The sequence below is a fragment of the Parus major genome, chromosome 3 (assembly GCF_001522545.3).
Source record: "Parus major isolate Abel chromosome 3, Parus_major1.1, whole genome shotgun sequence".
Lineage (NCBI taxonomy): Eukaryota > Metazoa > Chordata > Aves > Passeriformes > Paridae > Parus > Parus major.
The window spans coordinates 5,395,028-5,418,046 of NC_031770.1; the positions used below are offsets into that span (position 1 = coordinate 5,395,028).

A 23,019-nucleotide genomic window follows, 5' to 3' on the forward strand; every position below is an offset into this window, starting at 1 on the left:
TGTGTTCCCAGGACCTCCATCAGAGGCATTAATCATCTTGCAGCCAGATGGTCTCAGATGTGCTTTTCTTCATTCTTTCCTTCAGAACAGTACTGACAGCCAGCCCAAGGAATGCCTTATCCTGGATCCAGTTTGGCCAGGATAGTTCTGATTTTGCAGTGAATTCCACACCTCTCCTGCTAGAGGAGAGCCCTACAGCCCTACTGTAGGATTTTACAAAATGGTTCAGTCCAGTTTTGCAGTTTGTGGCTCATACTCTGAATGGTTTAGGTAGTGGGCTGTGTCCAGGATATCCAGGTTCTGATAGCAGGGAGGATTCTTCTAGGCCTTCCTCTCTTGATCACACTCCTTGAAAGGTTAATCTCTTTCTTCCAGTCAGGGACCCTGTTCCCAGGTAAGAACTAAATCTTGTCCCCAAGTCCTTGGTGGGAAGGATTTCTCACCTATTTGTGTTGGCAACTGGCCTGTGTTTAGAAGATTTAGCAGGTAGAAGAGCAGCAGTAATGCTAAAAACCAGTGAAAGAATAAGGTGAAAAAAAAAATCAGCAATCTAGTTTTGTCTATACTTGGTTTAAGATACTCTAAGGCACCTGGAAAAAGACAAAGGCAAATTCCATCCCTGAATTTATTTGCAGGTACAAGAGTTGGTAAGGTCAGACCCTGCAGCAATACTCACTCAATACTACATCCAAGTATTTTTTTGTCCATTCTTCAGGTATATCAATTTAATTTTCCTTGGGTATTAAACTTCTTTTTAAAAAGCTTATGGGCTTGATGTTATGTTTATCAGTACATGTTTTCCTGTGTACTCACAGTAATCATCTTCTTTGAACTGAAGGCAGAGTGTATGGAAAGAATGGATGCCACCCTAACATGTTTCAGTTGTTTGGAAGCCCGTTCACTACTGTATAAAAATTTGAACTGGGTGAAGATTCTTGTTTAAAAAATATCAAGTGGATTCCAGAAAAAGCTTTGGAAATCTCAGCACCATTTGGAGGGGATGTCATGCATCTGCTGTCCCTATCTTAGACTTGGCTTTAAACTTAAATGCCAATATTTTATTTGAATCTCTTCCTAATTAGAAATGGCAGACTACTGTGCAGCACATGGTGTGGAGTTGGACATTTTTGGGAAGGGAAGCTGCACAATTAACAGCAGGTTTAGAATGAAATGTTCCCTTTTTTGTTTTGTTTACAAATGATCAGGACTTTTGATTCTGTGGTGAATAATTTTAAATGGAGAAATATGAGTGCTAAAAAGCAGTGTAATAATATGTCTGTAGAGCACTTTGAAGATGAAAAGCTCTATATACTGTAAACATTATTACTGGTATAGCCTATTCTGTGTGGAAAAATTAATCAAGCGTGAGCTAAGTGTAGATTTTTTTTAATGTACAATTTAGTGTTTCAGAAAGTCTAATGCACTCATGTATTTACTTTCACATTGCAACATTATAAATTTATCCTCTTATATTTTTAAAGTGTGTGTTGCAATGATTTACTTCATTGTTACTTTCCAAAAGTAGAGTTCATCCTAATCCACAACAACCATTCAGAAATGTGAAGTGTTTAGGCTGGGAGGGAAAATAGGCACGATATAAAAATACCGTGTGATGAGAAATAGGTGCCTGTCAGATATGGAAATGTTTTGGGGGCAGTTGGCCTTAGGCTTGTGCTGTGGCTTTGGACAAGACTGAAGTAGGGAGCCAGGCAGGTGCCAGATCGTGCTGGGGAGTGAACACCTGCCAGGCTGCTCCAGATAACTCAGCAGCTCAGAGGCATTTTCCCAGGCTCCCAGCTGAATGGTCCATAATAGCCGTGGGAGAGGGCTTCCCACTGCTCCACACTGCACCACAGCCGCCTCTTGGCAGCCTTCTGGAAGCTCAAGTCAGCCTGGCTGTGTCTCCTTTGGAAAACAAGTGTCGCTGGATAGTCTTACAGGAGAGTTGGTGTTTGATACTTCCTCTCGGTGTCGTGGGACTCTGAAATACAACAAGCAGGGCAAATTACTGTTGCCTTAAAAGGCAGCACTCACTGGTGCCTATTTCAGCTGAAACTGAACTGTGGCTTTTCTAGAACCACTTTTATGCAGTCTCCTTTTGGGTTTCAGGGTCTGTTTATTTCTTTGGGGTTGATTTGTTTGGTTGGTTTTGTTTTTCTTGTTTGTTTTTGGACCCTGGATCTGATGATTTAGAGTGCCCAGCTTTGAAACAAGAAAAACAAAACCTCAAGTCACTAAATACAATTTTATTTCTGCCTGTGTGGTGGTAATCCACAAAGGGAGTTTTGTCTGTGTTGGATGGTGAAGAGGAAAGTGAAGATGGGATCAACTAAGTTTGCTGAGTCCAAGATGTGAGAACTTTCTACGTTACTGGAAGAAGAATTGTCTGTAACTGAGGTTCAAACTTCTGTGTTGTGCTCAAAAGAATTTAGTGATTGAGCATTTGGTACATAGCAGTTGGTCTGTTCTTCCATGAGATCATGAAGAGTTTTAAACTCATGCTGAGTGTGTAGAAAGTTTAAAAAGCTGTGAGTCGCATGGGCTTCTTGGATAAGAAGGTTTTCTTGTGCGTCTTATTTTTAAGTTTCTTTTTCCAGGAAGCAGAATAGTTAATTGGATAATATATTTCCCCAGAAGGAAGCTGAAAGAGGATATCACGATTTTTTTAGTTCTGCAATAACTTTGACTTTAAAGCTAGGGGAGTTCTTCAAACTCCAGATGATTACAGAGTAAATCATATGTCATGTACAAGAGGGTTTAAAAACATTTAATGAGTGTAGCTGTGTGATACTTTCAAAATGCAGGTATCTTAAATGTAGTGCTTTTCTTAGACTTAGCAACGAGTAACAGCATATATCTGTTCAGGCCTTTCCAGCAAAATAGTAAATAATCATGGAAACTAAAATGATTTTTTAGTGTTAGTCCCTCTGGGCTGAGCTTATTAGCTCAGGTGCAATTCCCTGTGAAGGCTTTATAAGACTTTCAGGCTTGAGCTGATGCTGCAAAAATAGTTTGTAGAGGTGTCTTGATCTCTTGCATAATTATTTTGTCAGATCTAAGGTAGGTTCTCTTCCACAGAACAGTAGCTGGCTGAATCAAGGGCCTCTAAGGAGAATTGGAAACTGTCAGTCAATCACATGCAATTAAACACTTAACCTCTCAGAGAATACCAGGACAGAAAGAAAAATAAACAGATATAGATGTCACTGATCTATAAAAGAATTTCAAGAACAAAGTGTCCTGCTTTTCCTGTGAAAAACAAAGATTCACGCTTTTTCATTTTAGATTCCTATAAAAAAAAAACCAAAACAAAATGTGTGGAATACCACCAACAAATGGAGGTAGAAAGAAAAACTTTTAATATTTACTGTCTGAAGATTTGTTTTCCAAGTTGTATTTTTAGGAATGGTACTTTCTCAGCTTTCCAAGGTCACAGTGGAGAATGTTATCACACTAATAACTTATTTATGTACAGGCCAAATTCTTTGATTTGACTAAGCCTACTAGTGGTGATAAAGAATTGTAGATGCCAAACTGGAAATAGCTGAAAGTAATTTTCCTTAATTGTTCTTTTAAGTAAACAGTTAATAAAGCTGGTGGATTACATCCAAATTTTTCTCTAGTGCTCATCATTTTCAAGGGATGGTTCAACTTGTCACATCTTGACTCGATCTCTAAAAGGAAGTCAAATTTTGGGTGTCTTCCTGAGGGGAAGGAAAAAAGATGGCTGATAAATTTCAAAGGGATTGATTGTGATTGATAACTGTAGTTCTTAATGAGGCTCAAGGGCACTCGGTGAGCTCCAGAAGATCTTGTAGAAATAGGAGAGTGGGAGACCCTTCAGCAGGACACGTATTTATACTTACAGATAAGGCATGACTTGGCACTTGCTCAGTAGGGATTGAGACTGCAACAAGCAAGCTTTCCTTCTTTTTTAATTGATTAGATTATTAAAACAGCAGTAGCAGTTAACATTCTAACTTATCTGTGCTAATTGCACCTAAGGTAGCTGACTGTCTTCAAAGCATCAATAATTTAAGTCTTGCATGCCCCATCCAAGTTAGGGGAAATATCACCAAGCTTCTTTCACACTTGGATTTCAGTGAGGTGCACAGGGAGACTGGGGAGGATGAGTCACAGGTGTCAGCTTTTTGCACTTTCAGGTTGCTTCATACCTTCATGAATGAAGTGCTAACTGATTTACCAGGGTCATTTGGGAATTTAAGTAGAACAAAAGTAAAAGCTGATTTCCTTGGTCTAATACTCTCTTAGCCATAATATAATCTTTTTTGTCCATTTCCTACTCTGCTGATGCACAAAGGATTTCTGTCATTCTTGGAAATAGAAACTGAAAAAGCCTCTGGAGGTTACAGGTACCTGCTGAGTCAGCCAGGCCAGCTGGGGCTGCTGTACATACTGAGGAGTTCAAATGTGGGCATTTCTCACCTCATTCAATGGAACTGTAGAATTAAGCCCTTTCATGTTTGGGTTTCTTAGTAGTTATCTATTTATTTATTTTTTTTTCTGCCAGGTCTGTCACCTTCCTCTAGAAGGCACTCAAGTAAATGGCTATCTATAGTGTTCTTGTAGAATGTGTATGAAAACATGACACCACGCTATTAAGCAAAATGACACATCTGATCAATTAAATAATTCCATTTCTGTGGTTGGATTCCAAAACTTGGTGGTTATTAATTTGTGTTTTTTTCCCTGTTTCAAGCACTAGTTTCTTGAGATTTAAGTATGAGAATTCAGCAGTTTCTTTTGAAAAATATTCCATTAAAGTTACTTTTCCTTTGTACTGTTGAGCTGCTGCTGCTTTCTCTCAGTCTGGTTTTAGCAGATGTGCAGCACTTTGAGACCAGAATGCCCAAGATACCCTTACACTTAATATTATCCCTTTGTTTTATGTTGCAGCCAACAGTTTGCACATTACTGCCTACTTTATGAAGAGATGGGTTAATCTCCGTTGTGCTCTAGGGAAACGTTATCGTGGTAAGAAATCAGTTTCTTACAGAGTTACTTAGAAGAGGAAGAAAGGGAACATAACTACTAAGACTTTGTCAGATTTTGGTCTACTTAAATCTAAATTTCTTCCAGAGCTTGAGTTTTTTGGTGGGGTTTTTATGTTTGTTTTTTACAAAGATTTCCCAAAAACAAAAAAATAAAAAGAGTGTTTCTTGAGATAAGATGGATTTTATTTTTTTTTAATTTAATTTTAAATTGGTGTATGCCTTGCCCCAGGGTAATCAGCTAAGCCCCACCAAATTCTGTAAGTATGGTGAGACTCAGCATTTTCCTGAGTCTCTGCAGGGTGAATCAAGCAGAGGTTGCAGCATGAATCACTTCAATATTGCTCAGTGTCTTGTGACATCAACATGCAGTACAAGTGTATGCAGGAAAGGCTTTTGTTCACCTCACAGCTATAAAATCTTGACGTAGGTGATGTCATTGGACCAGATCTTTTCTTCATGTTTTCTCTAGCCAGGATGCTCTGGAAGGAAGGGAGATCAATCCTCTCCTGTCAACAGCAACGCAAAAGAGCTGTAACGATCACTGCCCTCTGCACTGACCTCTTGGCATCAAACAAAATAAAAGAAAAATCCTTAAAAATACTGAATAATTGAATGGATATTTTAAAATAATTTGTTTTGCATGATATTCATAATTGTTTAAATATGTCTTCAAATGCTAACTGGTTATTTTGTAAGTCCATATGGGCTGAAGAGATCAGTGTTAAATGTTTCATCAAACTTGCCCTGTTAGAATAGAATTGCAGAGTGTCTGCATTGGAATCTCAAAATTGTTTGCTATTATATTTGAACTGTTCTAAAACATCAATGAATACATAAAGATACCTGCATTTTACTAGCCAGCAGATGAGATTGTTATGAAATGTAACAATAAAAACATGTTACTGGAAGCAACTTGTCCTACTCTTCAATTCTACAAAAAAACATCTGTGAGATCAACGTCGTAGGTTTTTTCTGCAAGCCTTGTCTCTTTCTTGTCCCACAAAAATAGAGTATTATGGCTTTGTTCTGAAATATTAAAAACTTTAAAAATTATTCTCTTTCTATAAAAAAAAACAAAACCCAGCAGCAACAACAAAAAAAATAGAGCTGAAAATATGAAGATACTGATCTGGAAATAATTCCATACATTAACCAGAAAATATCTACTTGTGTTCTTCCCATAGCATTGCAGGTACTGAATAAAGCTTTGTCTCATCTGTTCTAATCTGAGAACCCTTCAATTTTTAATCCTCTGTAAAAAGAAACTTTGTTGTGTTCATAACAAACATGTGATCTTGAGTAAAATGTGTAATTCAGTAGTAGTTAACCAATTTGTTTAATGACTTAAAAAATCTCTGTAGTCAGAGTGTGAAACACTCTGCCCTGGCCTTATGCTCAGGTTTGATGCCAAGCCCTGATTGAATGTTGTTCTGGGTTAAAAACCTAATTTACAGCTTTTGTGATGAAAAGACTCATCAGCAGAATAGCACAAAAGAAATCCTTCTTAAGTGGTTTGCCTGTTGGTTCTGCCGGGTCCTCCTGTCCAGGGGTGCAGGTGGACTCATTTGCAACCACGACTGTCCTCTTGGGAACTCAATTTATTCTAGTTATTGATTTTTTGGAATGCTTTATAAAAACAAAACAAAGGAGGAGTGGCATGTTGAAGAGAGTAAGTAAGAAGCTAGAGGGGTGTGTGAAATGAGTTAGTGTGCAATTAAAAAAATAAGTCATTTTGTGTATTAAAATAACATGTATGTTGTTGTTATGAGTGGTTTTGAAAGTGGTTATGATTTTTTTTATCCTCTTTTCAATTCTTTTTATGTAGACCTTCGTGTGTTTCCAGAGAAATTTATCGTGTGTGTCAGTAAACTTGACTTTGATCCAAGTGCTTGGATATGTGACAGTGGTGGATTGGTAGGTACAAAACTGTTCTATAAATTTTTGAGAGTTTTTAATAGAAATGAGGTGGATGTTTATATATATATATATATATATATTTGTTTATATATTTGTTGCTGTCATCAAAGTCATGTGAACAGTTGAGCCTAAATATTCAAAAGGGCATCCTGAAATGAGCCTAAGGCAAGCAAAAATGGGAATTTTGAAAGGTCAGCATTTTCTGAGCCTTATAGGTCTTGGAGAAAAAAACCCATGTGTTTAGAAAGGGTATGGTTTTAGCACCTTGATTTAAGGATTTTTTTCTTTTATATTTTATCCTTGTAACATTTTACTTTCCAGAATTATAATGTAGCTGTTCCCAATGTCCACAGGTTTCTTGTATGTTTTCTTAGCACTTGTTCTGCACAGCAACTCAAGCAGATCAGTGCTGGCCCTACTGGGAAGAAAAAAATCCCCAAACATTTATGGAGGAAAAGGCACTGGTGTGTGGTTAAATACCATAAGCAATTCTCCTTAAATATTTCATCCTGAAGGCTTCATCAGGGTCAAAGGCTTCTGAATTTTATCCTGCAGTTAAGTGCTGATGGTCTCAGGAGTGCTCACATGGGCCCAGGTGCTGCTCTATGGCTCACACTGAGGGTCACAATTACACCCTAAGGTCTGGGTGGATTTTAGGAGTTGATCTTACATGTATTAAAGTGTATTTGACCCTTGAAAAAACGTGTTTTCTTTTACTCATTCAACTCCTTTTTTTTTTAATACCAGGCAGGGTGTTCATATTTATAGTGCTAAATGCAGATTTTCTTGGTGTCTTGATGTACTAGCTTGGTACATACCCTTAAGTGTCAAAGTATCAAGCAAATGTTTTTTGCACTCTCAGAAAAAAATTATCTTCCTGCTCTAGAAGTACTTTGCTCTTCTGAAACTTATTACTTTTTCAGTATTGTCTGGAAAACTACTTAATGCTTGAAGTAGAAAATTCAGTCTCTGTATTTTGGCTGAGAAATAATTATGGGGTTCTTTTCTTGCTTAAGTAACTCTTATGAGATATCCAATTCCCTCATTTGGTATTTTTAATCTTTCCATAAAATAAGAGTTGAGAAGTTTTCTTTAGTTTTTCTTGTGATTTTGTGTGGGAAAGAGAAGGCAAATTTAAAAATTCGATGTTAAGGACTTCAGCTTTACTGTTTCAAAATTGGATCCTGATCTGTGGAAACTTCTTGTTTAAAAGGCAAGTTTAAACACTTTTATATTTATAAAGAAAATATCTCTTAGTGAGCTGATAACCTAATCGATAATAAAGTGTTGGGAGTTTGCTTTGCTTACAGATGCAATGTGTGTGCACAGACCTGGCTGGGATGGTCACTGTAGTGTGTTGGTAGGAGGGGGTAGGAGAAAGCTTTCCCTAAGCATCTTCCCTGATCTGAAGAACTTGGCAAGATAGGAGCAGACCCTCAGCAAATGTTTTGGAGCATCTGTTTAATTCTTACCACTCAAAGGGTCCACTCCAGACTGCTTTGTTGTTCCGGGATTCCTACAGCACGTTAGGACCAGATTTGTCATATACTCCAGTTGAGTACTTTGCCAAACTGGGGGAGTGTTTGATTGCCACTGAGAGTTTTTCAAGTTTTTGGCACTCCAGAAGAAAAGCAAAGAATCTGTACTTTGTGTGTGTCTGCTTTTCTCCGTGCAGTTGAGCCATGAGTAGGCTGGAATTCTAAACTCTGCCCTACAGAAGACCACCCAGAAGACCTTTTTGTTGATACACTCTGCAAATTCTGTCATGGGCTGAAAATGAGGCAGTGTTTTGTTTTCTTCTGTATGTTGTTTGGGTTTGAATAATGCCACAGTGTTGCATGCAAGTTCTTTTAAACCTTTAATCAGCTCACACCCTTGGATTTGAGGGCCTGTTTGTGTTTTACAAAAGCAGTTAGCTGTACATTAATGGAAACTTTGTCACTTTCCTGTGTTGCTGTGACTGTGATTGACTTTGTCAAGACTTAGTGATTATGTATTACTTAAAACTGTTTTCATGCTGGTTTATGGTCTAGGTCAAGCGTTCATTCTTGAGCTCTATCAAGACAAATTTGTCTGAGTGTTCCCCTTTCCCATTACCTGGAACCAGTTTTATGTCAGCTTGGTGCATGTTGCCTTCATTCACCACAGCTCTCTTCCTTCACCTGTCTTCAGCCCTTTATTCTTTGCCTTTTCACTGCTTTTTAGGCTGTTCTGTGTATCTCTGAAATAGGCTGTGCTTAAACCACAAGTTTCAAGGGATGTAGCTATCTGTGAAATGAAGTTTTTATGTCCTGCACCTTAGGAAAGATTATAATTAGATTGCTTTTGATATATTCACAAGCACAAACCTCAGCATCAGTTGCTGGGAGAAGCAATTTTAATCCTTCTGTGATGCTTCATGTAAGACTAAGGTTAGGGTGGATTAGACAGTCTCTGTGAAATTACCTTTAAGCATAAACTAATAAAATATTTGAGAGCACCTCTAAGGAGCAGAGATGAAATAAAATAGAAGAAAATCTATCGATATGTAATTTTCCAGGATATACTTATAAATGGGTGTGTCTGTGTTTATGTTTAAAACTCAGGCTGCAGGCAGTAATAAGCATTCTGGAAGAAGGGAAATCTCTAGTAAAGAAACAATATAGCTAGTTATTGAAATTACATTAGCAAATGGGAAGTCTTAAGGAAAAGATGGAAGAATAGGCTGAGTGATTAATGCAAAGTTTAAACATAAAACCATTGTTTCCTGTTTTATCAAACTGTGTTTATAATCTTGAATAGTTTTATCTTGAAAAGAAGACAGATTTGAGAACATGGCAAAAGAGGAAACTCAAGGAATTATATAAGACCTCTGGAGAGATTAGTCATCTTTGTCAGTGACGACATTTTCTCGATTATTATCATGTGAAGAGCTAAAATGGAAAATTGGAAATGGATTATCTGGAGAAATGGTGGAAATGGAAATGGGTGGAAGGCTTCTGAGCATTTGAAAATGTGCAAACAATGGAGTATTCATTGATAACCACATCAGCTTTATACCAGAATCTATGAGAGGAAGCACTTCTAGGGCAAGCATGTAGGAGGTTAAGCTAAAGATGATGTTGAAGTGGAAATTTGAAATTACTGTTTGAGTAAAATCAGAAAAGAAAGTGGGGAGTAGGAGATCCTGTCTTGATTAAAAAGGCCTCGGGTTTCCACTGAGCCTTGTTAAGTTACAGAGGATAATATACAAAAATAAAGGTTCTTTTCCAGCAGAATATTGCTCTTTAAAAAACAAACCAACAAAAAACCAAACCCTCACAGGTACACATGGAGAAAAAGGTGCTAAAGATGTGCCTGGAGTTTTTAAATCCCCAGCAGGGGAATCAACTATTTAATCTTCTTCATACATGTCTGATTTATAAATTGTGTCATTGTAATACTCTTCAGGAGCATTAGAGAATTCTTATTCTTAAAACTCTTAAGAGCCTTAGTGGCAGGCTTTGCTTGGGTTTTGGTTATGCTGGGAAGAGGCTGCTGGTTCTTTCATGCAAACATGAAACTTAACTGTAATTAACAGATCTGTCCCACTGGAATGTATGCTGCTGGAAGAGTGTGTCTATTGGAATGTAGAACAAAAACTTCAGATAGCAGCAATTTGTAAAGATTAGTACAGGACTTTATGTGGAATTTAGTTATCTTAAATGCTTTAAAGACTTATTGTTAAGTGATATCAGATTGGGTAGGGGAAGAAGGAAATGCTGTGAAATAGAATTGCACAATTCACACTGTAAGTACAAATCTTGGCATGTGTGTATATCTATATATGTGTATAACATGTCACAGTGAAACTGCTGTGCTGGTGGGCTACCACTGAAAAGGTCACTCCACATCCCCTCTACATCCAGCTACATATTCCTTTCCTTTCTGCTTACAATGGACCAAGTGATTCTTCAGTTGAGAATGAATTAGTTCATTGACTTGATCTAGCAGAAAATTATTTATTTGTTAAGTTTCTCTGTTTTTCATTGGAGGATTAGTTTTCCATCATGTCAGTTCACTGAACCAACTCATCCTGTACCCACACACTGGCCAATTGTGATGCAAAAAAATGTTGTAGGAGCACACAGCCAGGATTTGGATGAATGGAGCCAAAGCAGCCTTTAGGAGCAGCTGAGATTTACCTGGGTTTGAAAGTAGCATCCACAACATGTTAATGTTACATTTCTTGTGATATTTGTTTTGTTGCTGGTTTGTTTTTTTTTTATGTCACTATCCTTTTTTAATTTTTATAAAATCTAGTTTTCTGGGATTTTAGAAAATGTGCTGAGTTCTTTTCAGTCATTATAGGAAACAGGAGAAAAATATTAAGCTGCAGTTGCTAAATATGAACAGGGTTCACTACTTCCTTCAAAAAGGTAGAGAGAGGAAGCTGCAGACTAATGAACTTTATCCAAATGCCACATGAGTGGAACAGGCAAAGAATTGCTTGGTTGAGTTTCATTTTTGACACTTTAGGCTTCTGTAATTTTATTTTATTTTTTTTTTATTGTTTTTTTTTACTTATCCTTCATGTTCTGTGCTCCTCCTGCCTTCACTTCCCTGGGCATTCTTGTCTTCAGTGTTTGTCAGTGCTGGGGTCATTCAGTGATCCCTCTGAAAACAAGGGGTGTTTTGTTTTGGTTTTTTGTTGTTATTTGTGTGGTTCACTTTCAGCCAGATCCCTTTGGTGCTGATCCTTGGCAGGACCACGTGTTGGATACGGGTGAGATTGCCCTTTCATTGTTGGTAGCTTTAAATTAGCTTGAATCATTAGGCTGCTGTCTCTGAGAAACTGCATCCCAGAGTAATGATCCTGAAGTCTTTGACTCGGTCATAAAAAGAAAGCTACAGCAGCTTTACAGTATTCCCTTTTGTCCCGGCTGTCTGCCTCTTCTCCTTGGAGATTACCACTCCTGCAGCAGTGTTTGCCAAAAGGGCTGTGTGCCTGCATCTCATCTTTCTGTGTATCACGGTCTTGTGGAATCATGCACACCGAGCTCCCCTGGATTTTAGACTCGTGCACTGAATTGCTGGTGGGAGCAGCTGCTGGGGCATGTGTGTGTGCTCCCTTCTGCCAGCTCTGAGTGGGGCAGGAACCTCCTGCAAAAGGGGAGGGAGGAGACCTGAGAGCGGTGATGCTGTGAATTGCCTCAGTGAGATTTGTCTGAACTTGTCAGAGCTTCTTCTTATAGCTTACAAACTGATTTATTTTCTGCATGGCAAAAGTCTCACAGCTGTCTGCTGCATTAACTATCCAGAGAAATGGACAAATGATGAAATGAAAACTGACACAATTATTTCAATTAGTCAAGACTAGAGAAGGCTTTGGAGAATTTCAGAGAAGCCTCCCAGAACTGGTTAGAGAGGCACTAGAGCTATAAATGAAAATCATCTGTTGATAAATGCACTGTATTTTCACTGAAAAGAGTAATTGCTGTGCTCATGCAAACTGCTGAGTGAATTAATTGTGTGATCACTGGAAAAAGGCCAAGATATTGCTACAAGGAATTGATTGGAAAACCTTTTTCTGTAGCATTATTTATCCGAAAAGCAGACAGAATATTAGAATGGAATATATGGAATAAAATAAAATAAAAAGTAGTATTTATTGACTTAAAGCCAACGAATAAGTGGAATACATCCTCAGTAGAAGTGTACCTCATTATGCAAAATCAGGTGAAGCAGAGCAGAAATATAGATGATCCTGTAGCTGCAGTATAAATGATTGAGGTTGTAAAATGATTTCCACATGAAGCAATCCTCAAAAAGTAGGGACAAATTGAGTAATCTTTTCCTCATTTTGGTAGTTGCTTCTTTTATGAGTGCTCCAGTTGATTTAAATCTAACTACTTAGCAGTGTTCACAAGATCCCATTTGTCAAAGCCTTGTGGTTATTTAAGATATTATCATCTGTCATCATCCTTTCACCTCCCTCATTTTCCTCTCCCCTCTCACTGTTGCTGTCACAGCTTATGCTGGTGGTTCACGTGGATTTGAGCTGATTCTCTGGTCTTTCCTCTCTGCAGACTTGGAGAGGATGGGCACCCCTGGTAGAGGGGCAAGGGGAAGGCTGGCAGGGAAGTAAAGTTTTAATTTAGCTGTGGTGCATCAGTGAGATTTTTATGGCTCTGGGATTTGAAAAGGTTTAACTTACTTAAGGTTTTGATAATAATTCTTGATATTCCTGTTGGGTAAAGGATATTTGACAGGACTTCTAAAAACTGTTTTAAAGAGCAATCTGTTCCTCAGTCTTCAGCAGAAATCTCTTAGAACTAATAGGAAGTTCATAACTTGACTGAACAGGAAACTGAAATATATGATGATAAAGTTCATGGCAGGATGTTTGAACGATCTGTAATGATTTGAAATTATTTGGGGGGACAGATTCCCAGTGTGGGCTCAGAAGTCCTGGGAGTTTTTGGGGTGGGTGTACTGGTGTTTGTTTTGGAAACCAAGCTAAAACATAAAATTGTTGAACAATAATTATTTCCTGAGCTGTGCAGTTCTTGTTTTACATATTCTAGTTTTGTATAACCAGTGAGATCAAGAGTATTAGTTATTCTTTACAAGATCTCCTCCAGGTGTTACTGCATATTGTAATTGCATAAAAAGAACAAAAGAGCATAAAATAGATGGTTTTTTTTTCCTGTGTCTATCAAAGTGTTTGGCATCTGAATCACACTGTATGCATCATGTACTCTAAGGAGTATTCTCTCATAATACCCACACTATGTCTGTAAGGGAAAATGCAAAGTTTGCTTCAGTGTTGCTGAAGTTGAGGGACATCTGCACTGGCTGGCCCTGATACCCAGGGAGGTTTGGTAGGCACATAGAGGATCCTCATGCCAGGCTGTGAAAAGCTGTAGTACAGGAATACAGGAGGGCCTGTTTCAGATATTCTCTCTTGACTTGTAAGCTGGAGAAAGGGGTCAGGCTCCACATAAAGTTGCTGTTCCTTTATTTTATAAAAATATCTTTCAAGCATGAAATGTATGTCTTGCATGCATGTCCTCTTCCATAATTACTGGAATCAGGAACATAAAAATTGATGGAAATGTCTGGCTGAAGATGTATGCTTTTAAGACATTGATTTCCTTTAAAAAGATAAAAATTCACCGTTAATATGCTTTAGATTTTTCTTCAGTGTCATTGAGAGAAGTTATTTTGGTTGAAAAACTGTTGCCTACTTCTCCATTTCTTATCAGTGGACACTTTCTCTGAAGATAGAATCTGAGTCTTGTAGCATCAGTGTATAAAATCAGAATAATTAATAGCTCAATTACTTAACATTAATTTTAGCAGTTCTTGCCTTCAAGCAAATGCACACAGCCTGTGTCACGTGCTGCTCAGTATGTAAATAAATCAGTTGTTTCAGGAGCACTTGTGTGCCTTTAGAAAGTGTGATGGGATATTTGCTCTCTGTGTTACACATAGGTCTGAATTTACAAAAAGGCTCCCCTGCAGCTCTAAGTTTTAGGAACACATTTCATTTGTTCTTTGCCATTTACAGCAGGAGTTCTTCTGTTTTCTCTTCTTTAGTGGGTGTTCAAATGCAAATCTAGAGAGCTCTGAACTTCTCACACTCAGAGCAGTCTGGGAATCCTCCTATATGTGAGTACAGTTAAAATCTGAACCAAATACTTCAAAAGGAAGAAGGCATTTTCCCCATAGAAGTCATATGCTTTAAGCTAATCTGGCGATGCCTGGGGGACCTTTGGAATGTTTGTAATTGCCAAGACTTATGTATTGAGTGAGAAACTTGGGTTCACACCTTGTGTTTTGAGAAAGTGGAATGTGTATCACATGGCCTTCTAACAGATTGGGCCAGTGCTTGGACTACATAGTGCAGACCATAGGATCTCCTGATGAGCAGAACTGAAAATCTGTGATATCGAATTCAAAGGAATTTTGGTGGTAGATTATGAAGACTGTACTGATCCAGGAGTTTGATTTTGCTTTCTGTGCTAGGTCATGGGAAGGTTGAACAGTTCTGCTCCTCCTGGGCAGATGCAGTTTGCTCTGGCTTTTACATTCTTTTCAAGATTGAAATTGGAGTATTTTTGAAAACCACCAGCATTCCTTAAAACTACCTATTTCAAAAGCAACACCAGTATTCCAATGTAACGTGGAATGATCCTTAATGTTTTTTACTGGAATTTACTGACTTTTAGAGCAGGACAGTCAACTTTAAAATATAGAGCAATATTCCACAAATCCGATCAAGGAACTGTATTTCACGTTGAGAATAATATCCATTTCTGTACTTGGAAAACTCCTGCAAGTGTTTTATGATGTGGTTGGAGTTCATAAGTAGAACTGCCAGAACTGATGCATCACTACATTGGAAATGCAAAAAAATTTGCATCTTGAAACTGTGGGAAGCTTTTCCTTCATGTGGGTTGGGAGAGGGCAGGAGACGAGACCCAAAGTCCTGTCTCTGTCACTTTTTTATCAGTTAGATTGTAATATCTGATTCATCCTTCCCTCACAAGCCTCCTCACTTGCTTTAAGGAGCCCTTTTTGTTTATCAGATTGGAAGGAGTCCTGTCTGACCTCTCTGATCTGTCAGTCATCTGTTAGGACACCTCTGAAGCCTAAAGGTTATTTTTGATGGTTGAGATCATGATACATTTTAGAATGACAGTAAGAGAAATCATGCAATTGCAAGCTTACATACAGCTCCCCTAAATTAGTGTTTCTGTCTTACTCATTTCACTAATTTTATTGTATGTGCCTGGGATAATACTTTAGTTCATAGCTTTGCCTATATTATTATCTTGATAATCGCTTCCCATTTGGCCCCATGATATAAAAATTGATTTCTTGAACCCATTGATGTATTCTATTAAGTATTTTTGATGAACCACATTGATAAATTAATTTTAAAAACAATGTGTTTTTTATTATGGGGTTGGGAACCAGACATGAAATTTAATTATCTCTTAGTCTTACTTATTTGGTACATAAGCTTGTTACACTGAGAAGAGTAAGAGACAACTAGAAAGCATGACACCTGAGAGGCAGGAAAGGCAGGCAGCAGTGTTCACTTTGAAAATTTTCTTTCAACCCACTATTAGATTGGAAGAAAAAAAAGAAAAGTGTATTTGTATGAGTATATTGTCATACTGGAAAGGCCAAAGTTTTCACTCTGCTTCAGGGTAATTAGCTGTTCCTGCAAGTGCTCATCCATGGGTACTTTAACAGATATTTAATGCTGTACTGCTGAATTCAGCTGTCCTGGAGAGAGCTGAAGCTGGCAGTGACCACCTCTTTTACAGTTTTGAGAGTTTCTTTTTCAGCTTGAATGAGTAGTAAGGGGAGTAAGATTTAAAAAAAAAAAAAAAAGAAAAAAAAGAGAATCTTCAATTTGATAAACCTTACAGGAAGTATATTCTGTACCTAACAACATTTCTAATATTTCTCTGTATGCTTTGATGGAGATTTTTCTTCCCTCAGACATCTCTTTGGAGAAATATTAAAGATCTTAAAATCAGGTTTGGGGAGGCCAGTGTTGTGAGCAGGTAGGCTGGTAAGACTTTGTAAGCTTCACTTCTGCAGGCACTTCCCTGCAGTTTTTGTGACAAAAAGGACTGAGCTTACCCTGGGATTTTAAGAGCACATATTTCTAATAGAACTTGGCAGTTCAAGGGCTAGAGAAGCATTTTAATCTTTTGTGCCCACCCAGTCTCTATACAAATGTAAATATGGTCTGTCTTTAACAATTTGCCAAGAAATGTGGTTTTAATTTGTTAGCAGCAATCCCACTCCCTGCAGCTCTTTCAGAGTCGAGTCGCAAGTCTGGCGGTGCTTTGACATTTTTCTCTGTCATGGTGTCATTGTTTATATGATGTCTGCTTCTGCTGTCCTCCCTTTTATGCCTGGAATATTTTTCTTTAATTATTTCACTGCCTAAAAGGAATCTGGGATTACTAGACAGGATGAGAGCAGATTAGCTTTTTTTCTTTCTTTAACAAGTCCTGAAGTTCCCATAGGAAATAAACAGTATTCCCAAAACAGACAGTGTGTTTTATTTTTTTTTTAATTAACTAAAATGATTAAGTCTAATAAAGAAAATAAAGGAAGTATCACCAATAATGGCTGTGTGTCTTAGTAGTATATGGAGTGCCCGCTGTTGTTATTTATGACTCTCTTTGCCTTCTATTGTGGAATTATTCCAGCCTTAGGGAGTTTACATCACTGCTAATAGCAAAAGGCTCCCTGGTTCCCACAGAGTCTTTCAAAGCCTGACTCATATGCCTTATGTTAATTGTTCAGCTCTCAAAATACAGCTCTTACAGGGTGTGGTTCCAAGGGGAAAATCTACTGTACTTAGAGGGCATGTTCAGAAGTGTTTCTCATATAAATCATTTTGATTTTTACTTTTTTTGAAGCCTTAACCCTTTCTGTCACTGCTTTGTGTGATAAGTTATTTGAAAGCAAAACAAAAGGTTGATGACAGTGCAGTGAGGGAATGTTAGCCCTGCAACTTGTGGCCATTAGCTCCAGCCTGACTCAACTCACAAGTGCCATGACTTTGTCATCCTTGCCTCTCTGTAGGGTCTGCTCCTCACAGCCTGGTGGGATCATCCCAGTCCTGCAGGCTCCGGAGTCAGATGCGAGTTAGAACTGGGGTTTATTCCTTATCTGCAGTAGGGAGTACATGGGGACAGGAATTATCCCCAGTCCTCTCCTGGATTTTGTACCAAGGGCTCCTTTCCATGCATTGCCTACCACAGTGCCAAGAGTTGCCTCAGTGGGCTGCTGATCCTGGCCTGTTTGGCACATTGGGGACTGAAGATTTAACAGAATTAACCTTACCCATTTCCACCCAGCAGGAACTCAGATGGGCTCTGGCTCTCTGGCCAAGTACAAGCGCTCTCCAGCTGCTTTGATGCAGGATGATTGTGCAAGACCCTTCAGCAGCCTCCAAGTTGTGTGACTGTTACTGGAAATCAAAATCGTTTCTACAGACTTTGCAGTCTCTGCCTTCTCTTAAAATTAACATAACACTCGAGTATCTTAATAGTATTTCTGTCTTTAATAGCTTACAAAGTATTAAAATATATTTAGTCAAATTAGGGGAATCTACCTCCAGCAAGAATAGAAGCAGCAATTAATCCCTCAGATTAAACTAGTTAAGCTTGATTTCTGAGTATCACATTGCATGTGTGCTCTGTGTGTTTTCTGCCTGCTTTTAGCACACTCGTTGCACCATGAGTGGGCAGATCTTCATGCAATGCTCAATGCACATATTTGTGTAACTTGTCTCTGAAAGGAAGGCTCAGGACAATGGTAGTTTTTTTAAGTGCCAAAGTGGCTTTACTTCTTTGCCTATGCTCCTTCTGCTTGCAAAATAGGAAGCTGTTTTCACTGGCTGTTTCTTTTGGAAAGAGCGTGGAGGTGTTCATCTCTCCTCCCTCGGTGCCCTATCCTTTAAATAAGAAATATAAATGGGCAGAGCTTAATCTCCCCTAAATGACAGGTTCCTGAGGGGTGTTCCAGGCAGGAATCATGTCCAGACTTTGGCTTTGTGCCTTTGATGGTATTTCCTGTGTCCCTCCTTTCTTCCACACCACTTGGTTCCTCTCTTCACCAAGGAATGGGCTAAAGCAGCACTCCCTGCGTTTGGGGAGCCCCTGTCAGAGGTTACATCACAGAGGCTGCGGGAGAAAAGTGCTCTCAAAGGCAAGGAGATGCACAAAGCCTCTTCTCTTTTTGACTTCACTTCTTTTTCCTCTCCTCCATAGCCTCAGAGAGAATACTTTTTTGGATTATGCGGTAGTTAATGGTGAAATCATCAAATGGCCCTTCTCTGATTGAGATTGTTTCATTGTGAAAGGAAGTGCTCACAGCTTGAAGAAAAAGAGCATTTTCCTTCCCTCCCGCTCGCCCCAAACTTGTATTATATAAAAGGATGGTTCTGCTGTTAGCTGAGACCAGAAAGAATTCCCCTGTTGTCCTGTAGTAGCCAACCACTACAAGCTGCAAACGTTGAAATGTTAGAATTAAAAGTTTTAACCCTTGCCTTGTTCAATGAGCAAATAACACTGTGTATGTTTTTTTGTAAGTATGGAAAATTATGGGAATTCCTCTGAGAATAAGTGTATAGACCACTGCGCCAGTCAGTCTCTTCAGGAAAAAAACTGACAAGCATGCTCCTGTCTGCAAGAGAGATTCCTGGCATTTGTCACAGTTTGAGCCACAAAGATGTCAAATATTTGCCAACAGTTTCCTCAGATGGTTTGGAAAGCTATGTCCTTTACATTGCAGTCTTGTTTGTTTGTGGTGTATTTTAGCATACAAAATATGTTGCTTGGGAGTCTAGGGGAGTGAACTGACTAGACTCCCAAATATTAAAAGATTTAAAATAATTGTTTCTTTTAGACTGCTCAGATCAAAATAATAAAGAACAGCTGTAAATTTTAGTGTTAGAAATTGAGCTTTCTGTTGAATAATCATATCTTGATGTGTCATGTTTTAAGACTGTATTTTCTTTTGGAGCAGAAAGAAGAACTTTCCAATGGGACGTCTGAATATTTTACTGAATCAGCTGAGAACAAGAAGCTTAAGATTAGTCTGAGTGAGCAAATTAAGCAAGACATCCTGAGAAAAATGTATGCCACTATTCTTTCTAAGCTTTTGAATTTATAATTGGTAAAATTTTGTTTGGTAGAATCTAGCTTATGTAATAAAATGTTAAAGAATATAAACTACTTTACAAAAGATTGTTTTAAACTACTGAAAGATTACTACTGTAGTGTGGATAAGCGCATAAAATGATTGTTGTTTCTTACAGCATGGAGAAAGCTATTACAACCCACACAGATACCACACATAGCACTCAGCAGAGTCAAAACAGGCTGTTTTTCCTTGAATGAAGCTCTGAGCCAAAATAAATATGTGGTGCTTGAATCGGGTGAAAAACACAAATACATTTTTTGTTCAATTTGAGAATCTGGATCAATAGTCACAATTAAAGAATATCCCTGGCAGAGTGGATGGGGAGGATGAGCTGATCAGCTGAACTTGTCACTGCTCCATGTGGTACCAGGACCATCCCAACTTGTGTGAGCTGCCAGCAGCCCCAAACCAGCTGTGAAATCAGGGATTTGCTGTGAGCCCTGGCAACTTTTCTTTTTACCACTGTTGTATCATCTATGTTGTTTTTAGAAATGAGATTAGTTTTGGAGGTCTTCCAGCTCTACCTGTTTTGGATGAGCCATCTTCGGGAAGAGTTAGATGTGGTGTCCTGGGAACTGCTTGGCCACAGCAGGGCAGCAAAAGTGGTCTCAGCTTGGGGCCATCTCTGGTAACATGTTTAGACTGAAAATGAAGTTTCAGGACTTGGGCATAAAGTTCATCTTATGGGCTGTGTGAAATCCAGATCCATAGGTAATGGCACTGCTGAGGAGTGTTTATGTACTGACACTCAATCAAGTCCCTTGTGATCCCATTTTCCTGTGTAATTCCTTTTAGAATATCATCTACTTGCATTACCTAAGTCCTTGCCAGATGAATGGGCTTGATACTAAATGAGTAGTGGTTAACTTAAAGCAATGCTTTGAAATGTCCTGGGAAAAATTCCAGAGGAACTTTCTAAAATAGAGATTAGGAGCTCTCACACAGAGACACACTCACTGCCTCTCTCTGCCTGCCCCCTCTGTCCTGTAGATATGCATTATGCATGTGGATATATGGGAATGGTTTGCAATCATTTAGGCACTTAGGAAATGCTATTTTATCTAACCAGTTCAGAAAGGAATTCAATATACTTCTGCTCTGTTGACCTTTAACATCTGTAATGAATCCAGTTTTGCCTCTTGGAAAAGAGTGTGAATTCACTCCTTAGTCATTAATAAATAGGGTTCTCCCCTTGCACAGTGGAAAATCAGATGGATAACACTTGATATTATCCACACTAGACTAACATTGCTGCTTGTCAAGATGATATACAGGGATTTTTTTCCATGTTCAGAAAGAGGGTGGCCCAAGTGCTGTTTCAGAGCTGGAAAAACAGTAAATGGAGTCAGTAAAGGTTCTTTTTTAATTTAAAAAACAAAATTCCTTTTTATTGCAGTGTGAAGAGGACAAAACCAAGGAGAAGTAGTGCAAGCAAACCTCAAATCAGCAAGGACTCCAAGAAAGTGTATCTTGGCTCGGCAGACTCGCAGACAGAGAACAGAAAGAACGACTGTCAGACTTTTCTTAGTGCTCGGTCTGATGTGAAACGTAGGAGTCCAGGCCTGCTGAAGGACTGCACAAACACAGCTGAGAGCAGCTTGGAGCTTCCTGTATTAGAGCAGAGAAATGATGTTAATCAGAGACAGCTAGATGATGTTCACAGCCAGCAAAAACCTCACCCTCTGGAGTGGTTGGAGGCGAGTCTTCTAAGTGAGAACCCTCCTTGCAGCTCTGAGTCAGCACTGCCAGCTCCAAAACAAAGTCAGAGAGTGACCAAAACACAGGCTCAGCTGAAGACCTGTGGTTCAGAGGAAAAGTTGGAGCATTTCACAAAAGTGTCCTCTAAAGGGACTCCTTTAGCTTCTATCAATACAGAAATGAATAAGTGTGATGATAATTGTTTGGGTCCATTCCTGGAGGAGAAGATGCCTCTTAATTCCAGGTTGTTTTCAAAGCAAGACATGACAAAGACTGTGGTTGACAAGAAATCATTGACTTTGAGAAAAAACCCTTCCTGGTCTCTTTTTGTGAGCAACAGTGGAGTGCAGACAAGCCAAGATGAGCCAAGCACAGCCACTGAAGAGCTGCCTGCAGTGCCAACTTCATGTGTAGAAATGCACCCCATGTCTTCAGAGAAGCTTTCCCAAAAAAGAAAAAAAGAAGTGGAAAATGGTCTCGGGAAGTTAAAACTGCGAAGACTGGAGAAGTCAAAATCTGAAATACTGCCTTAATAGCAAGGGTGGTCAGCCAAGTTTGTGTGTAAGCAAAGAGTAGGAAGCAATTCAAAATGATGAAAAATAATAAAAATACGAAATCAAAATTAGAGAACACATTTTAAGAAAATTTAGTTAATATTAGTCATTTGGTACTGTGATAAAGGTCATTCTTTTAAGTCTTTAATAATTAGTCCTTATTATTGCACAAGTCAGCATCATATTTATAGAAAGAAAAATCTCTTATAAAATGATATTTACTAAGCAAAATTTTAGATTAATACATATTCAGTGCTAGTAAAAAGTCGTATCAGCTGGTGACAGCAGAAGTTCAAACCCCTTGTGTGATCTGTTAGCAGCTGCAGTTATTTGGTATCTTGTTTGTTTCTGAACATATAGTTTACTTTAGTGATAATTAACCCTTTCTCTATATTAGAAAGTTCACAGTTTACTCACATGATCTTTACAACAATAAAGCAAATTAAATTGATTTCAAAGAACTCTTTAACCAGGATTACTAGCTGATGATTTGAGGCCCACTTTTTCAGAGAAGTTTCAAAATAACTGTTGTTTCTGCTTGTGTAGTTTTGATATGAACATTTAATTCTGGCCCATGTTGTGAATACGAGTTATCATGCATTCAGTCTTGGGGAAAAATGAAGGTTGTTTTTATATATTTAGATTTATATATTTACACCTGGATGTGCAAACATTGTTCTTGGGTGAAGTTCCTATATAAACATGTATACACGTCTTCATGGATATGTGTTTCAAAATCAGGCCTTGCTTACATGCAAGGGCAACACACTGATTTTCATGTGGTAGTAATGCCAGAATTAAATCTTATTTTAAGATAAATTTTAATTTCACAGTGCTTGTACATACTGCTTCTTAAATTTAGTGCTAATGAGCTAAGGAAATGTACCTTTTTTATTCCATGCTTATCTTTTTTAAATGTGTAAAATAAATTTATAAGCCGTTTTCTTTCATCATTTTTAAGATCAGTGTGACCACAGACATGGAATCATCAGTGCCCTGGCAGCCAGGAGAGCCAGCATTGCCAGCCTGCCCCAGGAGGGGATTGTCCCCCACTCTGCTCTCACCTGGGCCAGCCTCTCCTGGGTTGGGGACAGTTCTGGGCACTAGAATTTAAAAAAAGAAAGGTATTAGAG

General features: G+C 38.4%; 1 protein-coding gene across 7 annotated transcripts in view; it reads left to right on the forward strand.

Moving 5' to 3' along the window:
• SLX4IP (SLX4 interacting protein) overlaps positions 1–22,846 on the forward strand; it is a 71,737-nt gene extending 48,891 nt beyond the window's left edge. For 5 of the 7 annotated variants that reach the window (XM_015621823.2, XM_015621825.2, XM_015621824.3 and 2 more), the window contains exons 6-9: positions 4,918–4,995; positions 6,841–6,929; positions 19,455–19,567; positions 21,031–22,846. In XM_015621823.2, coding sequence (XP_015477309.1) covers positions 4,918–4,995; positions 6,841–6,929; positions 19,455–19,567; positions 21,031–21,865 — 1,115 coding nt within the window. In that variant the 3' untranslated portion in view covers positions 21,866–22,846. The remainder of the gene's footprint in view (positions 1–4,917; positions 4,996–6,840; positions 6,930–19,454; positions 19,568–21,030) is intronic. The other 2 variants (XM_015621829.2, XM_015621828.2) reach the window with 1 other exon arrangement.
• The last annotated feature ends 173 nt before the right edge of the window (positions 22,847–23,019 follow it).